The sequence below is a fragment of the Patella vulgata genome, chromosome 4 (assembly GCF_932274485.2).
Source record: "Patella vulgata chromosome 4, xgPatVulg1.2, whole genome shotgun sequence".
In the NCBI taxonomy this organism is placed as follows: domain Eukaryota; kingdom Metazoa; phylum Mollusca; class Gastropoda; family Patellidae; genus Patella; species Patella vulgata.
Genome location: NC_065882.2, coordinates 47,523,843 through 47,537,544, shown reverse-complemented (window position 1 = coordinate 47,537,544; position 13,702 = coordinate 47,523,843). Strand labels below are relative to the sequence as shown.

General features: G+C 33.8%; 1 protein-coding gene across 2 annotated transcripts; it reads right to left on the bottom strand.

The window, feature by feature from the left end:
* Nucleotides 1–863: 863 nt before the first annotated feature.
* LOC126817073 (leucine-rich repeat-containing protein 28) lies at nucleotides 864–13,630 on the bottom strand. 2 transcript variants are annotated; one of them, XM_050543858.2, is made up of 9 exons: nucleotides 13,518–13,630; nucleotides 9,012–9,173; nucleotides 8,610–8,647; nucleotides 7,942–7,979; nucleotides 7,118–7,255; nucleotides 6,542–6,748; nucleotides 6,050–6,143; nucleotides 5,290–5,480; nucleotides 864–4,588 (listed from the first exon to the last, which is right to left on the bottom strand). In XM_050543858.2, exons 2-9 carry the CDS (start codon nucleotides 9,171–9,173, stop codon nucleotides 4,347–4,349), a joined length of 1,110 nt encoding a protein of 369 aa, XP_050399815.1. In that variant the 5' UTR covers nucleotides 13,518–13,630; the 3' UTR covers nucleotides 864–4,346. The 2 variants fall into 2 exon arrangements, with proteins under 2 accessions (XP_050399815.1, XP_050399817.1); XM_050543860.1 differs by lacking the exon at nucleotides 864–4,588 and having other exon boundaries at nucleotides 5,145–5,480.
* Between the last annotated feature and the right edge of the window lie 72 nt (nucleotides 13,631–13,702).

Below are 13,702 nucleotides of genomic sequence, written 5' to 3'. Positions count from 1 at the left end.
AGAAATTAAAGATTAACAATAAAATTTGAATATAGAAGAGAAGTATTTACAAAAGAATATTAACAAAATCACAACTGAATATAAAAAATTACAATCACAATATAATAAAGTTGTCACACACGAATCATATAATTATCAATATCATTTAATAATATGCTTAAGGTACATGTAAATAGAACAAACTAATTAATGAAAATGGCCATAATATATATGTATGTAAAACTACAAAGACTAGGTGGTTACAAATTTAAATAATCGCCTCGAAATAATATGATTTACAGTATTTTAAATAGTCAGGTAATGAATTCCATAAATCGGCACCAGTGAATCTAATACTATTTTTAACAACAGATAGATTTTGTTATTGATACTAGAGTATGGAGTATTGTAGTAGCAGAGGATGTACTCAAAGCAGTCGAGTCACCCTGATCCCAAACTGGTGAACAATAATCTAGATATGTTTGTATTGCTTTGTAGAATAGAGACCTATATTGAAGTAGTAGTAGCTGCTTGATTTTGCGAAGTTGGAAAATCTTTTGATTCCCAATTTTGATTACATATGTACATGGTCAGTCCATTGTAAACTAATTCCCAGAAGTTTGAACCTGGGAACGATTTCGATGACCAAGTCATTGATTTTAATACTAACAGGAGCGGATCCAGGATTTTCAGAAAGGGGGGGGGGGCGTGCTTCCCCCACTTGGGAGTGCGAAGCCCGGCCCTAGGTGGGCGGACTGACGGGCAATCAACTTACTGTTAATTTCCTTTTCCGTGAGAATATATGGGGTAAAAAATTGTTCTCCACCGCAAAACAAATGGGGGGGGGGGCGTGCGCCGGGTGCCCCCCCCCCCCCCCCCCCCGACAAAGTTCAAACGATGTAATTAACATGAATTTTGTTTTGGCCTTATTATCATGTTATTATGTCTACACCAATTCATTACCGTATCTGTATCAATTTGAAGATTGTTTTGAAGATCAGGGACAGTTTTTGCACTAGTATAAATGGTTGCATCATCAGCAAAAAGATCACATTTAGAATTTAAATACAGAGGTAAATCATTTATAAAAATATTAAATAATAAAGGACCCAAGACTGAACCTTGTGGTACGCCATGATCTATTGGTGGTTTACAAGACAAATTACCATTTACAAAGATCCTTTCTTGTCTATCAAGCAGGTATGAATTAAGCAACATTATAGATGCCTTGGACAGTTGATGAAGTTGCAATTTTTGTAGCAACAGTTTATGATTTACAAGGTCAAAGGCTTTCCTAAAATCAAAGAAAATAGCTCACATAGAAGATTATTTTTTAGGGAGTCATACATATTTTCAGTAATATTAGTTAAAGCAGTCAAACGGGAGCTATTAGATCTGAACGCGGACTGGTTAGAATACAAGAAATGATATTTATTAAGATATTCAGTAAGACGTGAATAGACATGTTTCTCTAATACTTTTGATAAACTTGGTTATATAGAAATTGGTCGGTAGTTGTTTGGATCATTTTTGGGTCCATTTTTGTATAAAGGTAAAACTTTAGCAGTTTTCAAAACAGTAGGGAAAACATTCTGATCAATGCAAATATTATAAATATAGGTTAGGCTTCCAGAGATTATGTGAGCACCTTTTGAAGAAATAGGGCATTAACAGAGTCTAATTCAACGGCTTTTGTGATATCTAGAGCTTGTAGAGATTTATTAAGGCCTGTGATTATTAACAAAGTCAAAAATTTTTGTCATATCGATATTATCAATTGCTGTACTACTACCGAATAAATTACTGGCAATTTCTGTAAAATAAGTATTAAAATCTTCCGAAACAATATGGGGATTGTTTAAGAATTATTATTGTTTCTATTTAAACATGCATTATGCAAGAGCTAAATCAGCTTATTACAAGTCTTTCTTTAGGCCTGAAATGTTATCTAAATTATCAATTAGACATTAATTAACTTATCCAGACCATAATAAACTCTTGATGTCAAGGCTAGCCTTCGATGTAGGCTGGATTAGATTCCTATATGCCGCTAACGGCCAAAGATAATTAAATCAGAAAAAGTGGATAATCGAGACTATGCTGTTTATATTAATGATTTTAGTAATGATAACCGAGACTATGCAAAAATTTCACCGGCTTCTTTCTCGGCTCATTTTGGATTGATTTGACTGAAATTTTCAGCAAATTACCTTTACACTATCTAGTTTTTAACTATTATAGCGAGAACTGCCATCTCTTCATCTTATCTCCCATAATGTATCTTTAAAGTTGTATTTATGGCATTCCATAAGTTTTATTATTAGAGACAAGACAGGAAATATATAGCTTTTGCTTTCCGAATCATATTTTTTTAACAAATTTCTACACATTTTAGACTGAGTAATATTTCCCTTCTTTTTATGGCAATCGCGTTGACGCATCATATTAAAAATTTCTTTGTTAAGCCAGGGCTGCTTCGTAGCATTCTTAAAACGTTTGGTTTACAGTGGAGCATGTTTATTTATAACTGGAATTATAGTATTATACCATAACTCCAGGGCTTTATTGGGATAATTTGTGCTATAAACATTATCAAAAGGGGCGAGTTGTAAATCATTTATATAATCAGATTCGGAAAAATATTTAAAAGATCGATATGTAATATAAATATGATTAGTTTTGGGGATTTCTATGCCCTTTTTGTTCCATGTAAAACATATTGGATAATGATCCGATATGGAATATGAAGGAACACTAGTTTCAATAATATTATTAGGTGAGGACACGGATGACATGATCCATTAAGGTAGATGAATGGGTTGTGACTCTTATAGGAGAAGAAATAATTTGTTTTAGGTTATATAAATCCAGTACATCCAACCAGTAGCAGTTATTATGAATTAGAATATCAATATTTAAATCACCAAACATTATTATTTCAGACCCAGAATTCTAAGGTAGTTCAATCATGTGTTTAAAGTTTTCAAGCCAGTTACAGCACGAGGCCGGGTTGCGATAAACGCAGCATATGGGAATAGGGTATCAGAAAGTTACAGCATGCATACATAGAGAAAGAATATGGGTCTTAAAGTCTACTCAACAAAAGTGACCTAGATGCATTTACCCCAGAACATGTATCTGAAAGTTACAGAATGCATACATAGATAAAGAAAATAGGTCTTAATTATAATCAGAGATATATTTTTATACATAGCAGAATCATAACAGCACATTTAATTCCCTTGAAACATTAATCATATATGAGTTAAAGCTACACACTTAATTATTAATTAATAATAACCACTGTGCATTGATTGGTGCACAGATAAGTAGTACGCACAAATGCACATTATTATTTTGCACCTGCTATCAAAGGCAAAAGCTTACGCGTGGGCTGCCATTGCATAAGCGGACACATAGATGGCAGTATCGGCGGAGGGTGATTGATATTAAGGTACCAAAAATTAACGGATCTCTTAATAGTAGGTTTCCAAGCAGATAGGCCTACCGAGTTTAATGTTGTTGTATAACTTCCATATGAATCATGATTTGTTGGTTGTATTTCAGACCATGACTTTATGGATAGGGTTTGTTTTATGATCATGGCTATTTTACCACTTCTTTTAGCATTTAAATGTGTGGTGTTATCATACAGGTGACGTTTCGTAGTGTTGTCCGAATATTTAAAGAGATCACAAATTCTAATAAATAAACAATTCATTCTGTCACAGATTCTCCTCAAAATATTGTTTAATGTTATAATACTCATGTTAAACAGTGTGTTTTTGATGAAGTCTTCGAGGTAAAAGCTCTAAGAACTGGTTTATGTGTGTGTGTGTGTGGTGGGGGTCGACCCAAGAAAATTTGAGTCAATTTTATGGCATTTGAGGTCATAACTGAGAGCAAATCTTGTAAACAAGAGGATCAGAAATGGGATAGAATCTAGAGATCAGCTGCCTGTCAAGTGAAGCCCCTCCCCTCGCTATACCACTGCACATAGGACCTGTGTTTTTCATCCTATTAGAATGACAAGATGCTATTCCTCGCCAAGCCCTCCGTCTAGCAGACTGAAGTTTGATTAAGCTTTTCACCATGATGATGGGAAAGTTTTCTTTCAATACTGTACTGCGAAAGATACTGTAACATGACTGTGAAGTCATGTCTAGTTTGGGTGTTTTGAACACACTATATAACGCTATGATAACATCAGTATTCAGGCTGTTAATCCCCCGTTTTATGATCAAAATCACAAGCAAATATTATTTTTCCAGACTTACTGTTTCAATGAAATATACATATTTATCACCTATCTCAATCTGGAAAGTTAACAATAAAAATAACAGGATTTAATAAGATTTTATCAATTTTTATCTTTTTGGTATTAATGGATAAATTGCAGCTAGCTTCTGATCATCTGAACACTTAAACAGACAATTCTGAGAGCAGTAAAATATTATATCATACAAAGTTTCAGATTGTTTTGACCTCAATATCAGTGGAAATGCACTGAGATACAAAGTCTTTTGGCAGTCGAAGCATATTCCTGATGCTGTATCAAGTATGTTGCACAGTTCCTTTGGTAGATGAGATTCCAAATTTTTAACCAAACCTAAAACAAGAAATTAATAATTACATTTACGGTATATAAGACTAAAAATTTCTGTTTAGTGGCATCTTATTATTGCCAGGCAAGATACGCCCACATTTTGCAAGAGATGGATAGAGAACAAGCTAAAAACAAAAGTGATTTTTCGTACAATCAGGGATCATAATCCAGAAAGTTATGGTCTGAAATGCGCAAATATCAAAAGGGACCAAGATCTTTGGGATATAAAGATATATTTTAAGTTTCATCACCAATGTGCGTGCTGTATCACAATAACTCTGCTTCTAACTGATCTAGAATGTTCAACATTGTTTGGGGCATTTATTAGGGCATTGATGGAGTTCAAAGAAGGGCATTTCTGCTTAGGCTAAGCAGAGAATTAGTCAATAACTTTGATTCTAATTAAGTTATGAGAGTGATGAAAATTAGTGTCTAGTTTCATAACATCAATACCTTGACTTAGTTTCTGCTCAGGTTAATCAGAGTGATAAGGAATTTGATTGTTTGAGACTTTGGAGCACAATGATATGGTTTAGTTTCACTAAATTAAAACCACGACTAAGTTGAATCATGAGCATTTATTGCTCGATGCCTTACAAAAAGATATTCAATTAATTAATATATGTCGTCTATTTATTTTGGGATTGAAACAGAGGACATTAGCCTCAGTCAATGATGGCTTGTTTAAATTTGAGAATTCTCACTGTGTTGATCAACATTTGATGTTGACAATATCCGAAAACAAAGTTCAAGAAGAAGAGGAACATTTTTTGAGTATGGTTGATTTAATTCTTTCATATCTGGTCCTAAATAAAGTTTAGAAATACATCCTTGCTGTTCTATCTTTACAGTCAGAAATTCATCTTCATCTTCACAAATCGGGTGTGTACCACATCTTCACATATTATGAAAGAAAAAAAACAAACATGTCATTAGTAGGCCATATTTCACAATGCACAAGTCATACTTAAATTGTGTACATGTAAATTAAACTTTTTACTATACAACTCTAACATACATACACTTTGTGAAACAGCCCCCCCCCCTCAGGTTAATTTCATCAATATTTCTATGTACATCAATAATTATAACCAGCGGTTGCCAGGCATGATACACCCACATTCTGCAAGAGATGGATAGAGAACAAGCTAAAAAAAAAAAGCGATTTTTTGTACAATCAGGGCCGATAATCCTGGAAGTTATAGTCTGAAATGTGCGAATATCGAAATGGACTGAGATATTTGGGACATAAACATGTATTTCACTGTTTCATCAAAATTGTGGATGGACAGACATCCGGGCGGACAGGGGAGATGACAATATACTTCCACATGAAAATGTGGGCGTATAAAAATCTGTCTAGTCTTGTTTCAACACAATTTAATTTACTTTGAAATATAAATATTTATATGAAATATACATGTAATTATTAATACGGATTGATATTAAAAACCTACTACTTACCTGTAATTACCATATGATGCACCATAAGGAAAAACAAACAAAGATGGATTATTATCTACATATATATTTTGTAATCTTGACATCTGTAACAATGCTGTAATAATATAAATAACAAATTATTATAGACATCCATAACATATTTATCTCTGATTATCTTATGTAACACAATGTAATGTTTAACTTCAATTTGTTTTAACAATGTCACTTTTTCAAGTTGATAAATCATTGGCATTTTAGCTTTATCGGCAATGGCTGGCCTCCGGTTTTGTGTTTAATATCTGTGTTAATATTAGTACACATATTTTCATTCTATTCCTCTTCTATAAGCATTGATCTCTAATTTTTAAAACCAGATAAATTTGTGGAAAAACTTTGTTGTGGTAACCCTATAAAAATCAGTCCTTTCAAGGCTATGGATTTTAAAAAGGAAATCATTAAAAAATAAAAGAACAAGAAGCATAAGAAATATTACTGGTTTTCAAAAATACTTACTATAAGGAAGAGATAACAATTTATTTCCACTTATAGATAAGGTTTTCAGTCTTTGTAATTTAACAATTTGTCTTGGTATAAACTTTAGGTTATTACAGTCAAAGCACAATGTTTGTAAATTTTTACACTGACATAACTGGGATGGAAATATTTGCAAATTATTATGTATAGCCTCTAAGGTTTCCAGGCCGACCAGTTGCTCCATCTCTGTTAAATAAAAGAAAATAAGTCAATGCCAATATTCTTCAATCGACCTATTGACAATGCAAGTACCGGTGAACAATACCTTGACAGTTGGAAATCAAAGAATAATATGTAATATTCTCCTCCTTTACACTGCCCAAGTAACCAATTTTTATTCCATTCAATGTTTCTAAAGAGCAGCATAATAAACTTTGCCACCACCAAATGGAAACAATAAATCAGATGCCTGGTTATAATCAGATTGCTGTAGTTATTATTGTTAGACATCATTCTTTATACTTAGCCATTACAGAAGATTGAAAGAATATCTTTTTAAGAATAAAACATGATATGAAAATTTAAATGAAAAATGTTAAATAAAATATATATTACCTTTAGGCAGTATACGTAGTTTGTTAATAGAAACTACAAGTTTTTGAAGTTTGTGAAGTTGACCGATAGTTTTTGGTAAATGTTCAATGTAATTTGAACTGACATCCAGAAACTTCAAATTTTTCATATCACCAATCTCTGCAAGATAAAATTTGGATAAAAAATCACTACAGAAAGAACTAAACCTTTATTATCGTTCAACCCTTATATATATATATATCATGCATGAAGGCGAGCGCATATTTAACCTTATATTATCAACTCATACGATGGCTCATATTCCTGGTCATTGCTGTATTGGCTTCTGATACTTGAGCAAGTAAGTACAGCAACATGACAGCCCTTCGTTTAATCTGGGTCTTCCCTAAAACTTTGAACAGTGATTTAAGGTATTAAAAATGGTGAAAGTATGTTCGTCTCCAAACAGTACTGTTTACATTGTTTTCGATTTGATAGCCTCTTTTGTCACGCAATTAGTTTTTCTGCAATATTCTGCTATGAACTAGTTAATTGGGCATAATAAAATCGTGAGTCATGGCGTAACGTTACATAAACATAATTAGTCCAATTTGGAGCTCTGTTTATAGCATAACGCTATTGTAACGCAGTTACCTATTAGTTGTTAATCGGACCATTGACCAGTTATAATTTGGAACAGAAATTTGCTTTCGTTAAAGCAGTGTTTAGTGGGATTAGGTATAATTAAACGAAACACTGCGGGGAGTATGATGATGGCTTCTCTAAATAGACATATATAATTTTCTTACAGAAAATAATAAAAACTCTCATGCTTCAAATTTATGTTAATAAAAAGAGTAAAATACCTGGAGGCAGTTCTTGGATTTCATTGCCAGGAACATATCTGTTTAAAATAATGTAATGTGAAAAATGTGTTGAATGCCATAAGTACTACTTTAAACACATAAAAATATTTTCATTTTTATACGCCCACATTTTCATGTGAATCCAAATAAAAATAAAGAGAGATGAATTCAAAACTTTTCATACTTGTTCCTTGTGCCCTAAGGATGACCTCTTTTATTTTTGGTGCATGTCCGATCCCCTGGAACAAATTTCATTGAAATCTAAACAAAAATACAAAATTGGCATGTAGCACGATTTACCACAATCCAGAAATCAATTCAACCTTTAATATCATTGACTTTAATCAAATTTGTTTATCTGAAAGTTCAGTGTTTGAAATGGATTCAGACCACAGTTACTGAACTCAGATTGTTCTGGCCTTGAATTCAAACTTGGCCCAAAAAGAGCCTTCAGGATCTTTCAAGCCTGTTTCTCTATTGTCAGGGGTTATATCTGAAGGGCTGACAAAGTGTACCTGAACATTTTTATGGGATGTAACAAAACAAGGCCTGGCCTTGGGTACACAAATATTGAAATTCCACAAAACCTCATAAAAGAATTTGCTACAAATCTGACAGCTTGCTCGGATGATTTTAAGATAATTTTGCCAGATGACCAGATGACTTACAATTCAACTAGGCTGGTTAATAAGGCAATTTCTTTGGGCTAGAATAAAAATATAGATAATTTTAAACTTCATTGCTACAATATAATTTTGTTTAATTCAAATATTTACTTTCTTTCATTATTAATTAAGATTCAATAAAAAGCTTGTTTTGAAGAATATTTTTTTTATTATTATTTTTGTTTTCTTGATGTAAATTGACATAGAAAGATAATTGTTTTCACACAAAAGTTGAATATCTTTGTTTATAAAAATAGCCAGATCAGTTTTTCTTCTTGTCAGGCAATAATACAAAACCAAAATTCAGACAAGCAAATTATTTTTCACATCCATTTAATCCTACCTTCTTTTGTTCAGTCTTTATACTGACTAGTTGATTATTTTTTTTAAAATGAATTTATTTACCAGTGTTCTTAATTTATTCCTTTTTAAATAGAGTCTTTCAACATGTGCATGGTTTTTACAGAAATCTGCTTCTAATTCCAATAAACCTTTATAATTCCAATGCTCCACAACAGTTTTCTGTTTTACTTCATAATCTTCAGAGACATTCATGATTATAATCATCTGTAATAATACATACGCAATAAAACAGACCATTAATAGTGTGGCTGAGAAAAGCGGTGTGTTCGGTCTAATTTCAGAATTACAACAGATTTAACGTCAAAGCTCTTTACTCCAGGCCATGTTTTATGAAAACACGCTTTTTCCCTGAGAAATTTCTTGCCTCTCAAAATGCGATTTCGTGTAATATATGTACAACAGTTATGTCCATTGATTACAACTTGCAAACATGCTTGGAGATCGCATTTCGAGGGGCATTTTTGACATAAAATCACCATGATTCTGGATTAAAAATGACAATTTGGCATAAAGAACAGTATATTATCAAATATCAATATAAATTATTGAGATATGAGTTGAAATAATGGTGGATTTGGTTACAACTTCCAAACTAGCTATGAAATAGCACTTTGAGGGGCATTTTGACACAAAAACATTATGATTTTAAATTAATAATAACAATTTAGCATAAAGAAGGGTAGCCTATATTATTAAATATTGATGTGCACATTATTGTCATGTATATGAGTTGAAATAATGTTGGATTTGGGTAAATCACGCTGCCCTTCGGTAATGTCGTTTATGATTGAGGAAGGTGACTATACTATATACTGAAAAAAATCTGAAAAGTACCCAAAAAATATAAAAAAAAGATTTTTGATACATACTACTGAAAAAATCTGAAAAAATCTGAAAAAGCCCAATTACTGAAAAATCACTAAATACGGCAAAAACAATACTAATTACCAAAAAAAACCGAAATACCAAAATACTGAAAAATTAACTACCACATTTGGTTCCCAGACTCCAAGCCTTCCCAGACCCCCCTTGTATTGGCTCATTTGGGCGCTCAGCTCCCAATAGAGCTTCCCGGGACCATTTCTGAGGCCTCACTGTGCTCATGGGCTGCCAATGGCCTAGTACGTGTTCCCACAATTCTTATGCGTGGTAGAGCAACCTATTACCCACCTAGGGTTTTGCACAATTTTTACGTGGCCTAGCCAGACTCATCACTCACCTTCTGTGCCCTACAATTCTTATGCGTGACCTAGCATGATCCATGACCAACCTACAGTGCCCCACAAATTTTATGCGTGACCCTAAAGTGCCTAAAATTCTTATGCGTGGCCTCGGGGAGGGGCAGGGAGGGGTGTTAGGGGTTAATTGTCCGGGCGTAATTGTCCTACAACCACTTCCCTGGACCCCAGCATATTCCTGAAGCAATGGCCCGAGAACTCCCTCTCTGGCCATTGCTGGATTGGCTTCCAATACTTGAGTTTTTGAGGGAGTGTGTCTATTCCTCCCGTTCAATCAAATCTATCCCAGGTACAGCAACATGACAGCCCTTCGTTTAATCTGGGTCTTCCCTAAAACTTTGGACAGTGACAATGGTGAAAGTATTGTTCATCTCCAAACAGTATTGTTTACATTGTATCTGTTTTGATAGCCTCTTTTGTCAGGCAATTAGTATTTCTGCAATATTCTGCTATGCACTGGTTAATTGGGCGTAATAAAATCGTGAGTCATGACATAACGTTAAGTAAACATAATTGGTCCAATTCGGAGCTCTGTTTAAAGCGTAACAGGAGGGGTGGATGGTCGAATGGTTAGCAAGTGCGTGCTGTATCATAAGGTTTGTGATTTAGTCAACTGCCGTGGTTTCAATTACCCGGTTGTATGTGACAAGTAGTGGGGTCGTCTGTCCAACCTCGTGGGTTTTCTTCGGGTTCTCCGGTTTTCCCCCCACTGTTAAAGACCCCTACGTGCAAGCGAATTATTGAAATAAAATTGAACCATATGTTAGTCTCGAAATGACCTGGTTTGTGTTGAGTGGATGTTAAACCCTGTAATGATATTGTTACACAGTTAGCTATTGGTTGTTAATTGAACTATTGACTAGTCATAATTTGGAACAGAAATTTGCTTCCACTACAGCAGTGATAAGTGGGATTAGCTCTAATCAAACGAAACACTGTGAGGAGTATGGGACCCCAGTGGAGTTGATGGGTCCCAACAGGTGTTCAGTTTGTTCAATGGGCTCACCCTGGGATCCATGAGTAACCATCAGTGCTATGAACCAATTAGGAGCACAGGAAAGCCATTGGCAACCCATGAGCACAGTGTGGGCTCAGAGGGTCCTGGGAAGCCCTACTGGTCTGGGAAGGCTTGGAGGTGCTGGCAGAACTGGAATCCAATGGGGTCCCTACTGTCTGAACTGTGGTAAATTTTAAACGGATTTCGTCGATTGTGAACAAACCACTGAATAATTGTTATTAAAAACTTGCCTATGTGTTTGAAATCACCTCAGGTTGAATAAATTCCATTGCATAATTGAATATCCTAATAAAAAAAAAAAATTTCTTTCTTGAAAAGTCAATGTTGTTCCTTGTATTTTCGACTAAGTTCATCACAACATTGTACATGTCACATGATTGATGAGCTAAACCATCTTATTCTTAATATGTTGAAGGGGGCAATGGTTGACAAATTTTGACAATTATGTGTGTTGCAATCACAACAACGCACGACTTTTCCGATCGTTTGAGTTTGGGCAACAAAAATGGCAACTGAAGACAATTAAATTAATTTGGAAACAATTAATTGTCAGTATACTAAATTTTATTCACAATGAATATATGACCGATTACACGAATTATTGCTTTTCACATCATCATCACCCCATAATTGTAAATACCCGGTATATTGTATATATTTTAATATTATATTAGGCCCTCATCCCTGTCAACTATATATGCAACTCTGTGGCTAACATTTATAAATAAACACACTTTATTTCATAATTTTAATTGATAATATTTCATAACGCGGGATCTAATCCCAATGCTCTGTGGTTATTGGTCCATTTTTTAAAGTTTTATGATTACCACAAAAACTATGAAAAAAGGCCACCGCTTCTCAATAATTTCCATATTTAATTCACGTTCCGACTGTTCATGTCAATAATATTCCTGATTAAATTACTTTTTGAGGGGGGGTGATTCGACAGATACTGAAATCAAAACATTGTTGAAAAGAACAGTTCGGAATGTCTAAACATCATTTATCGTCTTTATAAAAATGTATTTAAAACAAAAAATCACTTGTCAAACGAGGTATCACAGATTGCGTGTTTTATTGGGTCTTGTGAATTAATTATGCAGACCGTGGGAAAAACTTTTGCAAGTTTCACGCTAAATTTAACCATTTTCACTGCATCTGTGTAGCATACAATAACTCATGTGGCATGGTACCTTTTAAGGTAATATAATTAAAAGCGTTCAATGGCTGAGTCATGATCGCAATCTACGAAATGCCATCAGAAAATTCCATTCCCTGTGGATTTCAAAATGGAGTTGTACTTGTGATTAATATAGGCCTATAGTTAATAACTGAGAGTACAATAGTATGGATACATTGCCCCGTGAATTTCAAAACGAAACTGTGATTTTCGGAAATTAATTGTGTTACTGAGACACAAAATTCTGAACAGTTTTTGCACAACGGAAATAATATTCGAAGAGAAATAGAAAGACGTACATGGAACTATCTGCCGATAATTAAACCGATGTGCTGTATGATTTGTTGTTGATAATAATTTTTGGTATTTTTATAAAAAAAATAATAACGTTATATACCTATTCAATGATTCAGTGCCAGTGGCCTCGGCAAATGTAAAATACATCGGCATTTACAGATTTACCCCGGCTACAGCAGATTACTGAGGTTAATTTACAGGAATGCTTAATTTCATCAGGAAATATTAAAGGAATCTCGTTCTTTTTGTTCTGCACCTGTGTTCAAAAGAAATAATCCCACCCAACTCGATGTCCAAGTTTTTGAGGAGTTCAATTTTACAAGAGAGGACTTTTTTATTCGCTGGGATATTTAGTTGTACAATGGATTTTATTTAACCAGAGGTACCGGTAATTTCAAATACACAGCTAGGTAAGTTTATAATAACCAAAATCAAGTAGTTTGTTCATAATTGAAGAAATCCGTTTAAAATTTACGATGGTTCAGACAGTAATTTTTCAGTAATTCGGTATTTATGTTTTTTTGAGTTACAATAGTGTTGTGTTTTCATTATTTAGGGATTTTTCGGTATTTATGGTTTTTCAGTTCTTTCGGTTGGCTACCGGTAATTAGCACAAACATAATTTTTTTTTTTTGTGGGTGGGGGGGGACTTTCAGTATTTTTCTGTGTTATTTCAGTAGACTACTTTTCGGATTTTTTTCTGAATTTTCCATGGTTTAATTAGGCCTATCGCCCGAGGAAGGCTATGTTTACCAGTATACATGCATTGTCGTCCAACATGACAATGTGTGATCGCATTATATTTTACTGACCTGTGCAGGCTGTGGTACATATGTATGTCAAAACGCTGCATCCCACTACGTTACTTTCAAAATACAAAACAAAGTTTGCAAACTCTGTCTGCTACGGTCTGCCTGTAACAACTCTAAATTTCTTAAAGGAATTAAAAACGGAAATAAAGATATTATATAACATATTGTTTATTTTTTTATTCTTT

Bases quoted from the DNA above. Each gene is read 5' to 3' on its own strand.
- LOC126817073 (XM_050543858.2), bottom strand. From the start codon at position 9,173: ATGATTATAATCATGAATGTCTCTGAAGATTATGAAGTAAAACAGAAA. The intron at 7,256-7,941 runs GTATTTTACTCT...TTTATCTTGCAG, and splicing joins AATCCAAGAACTGCCTCCAG to AGATTGGTGATATGAAAAAT. The intron at 6,144-6,541 runs GTAAGTATTTTT...ATATTATTACAG, and splicing joins ATTGTTATCTCTTCCTTATA to CATTGTTACAGATGTCAAGA.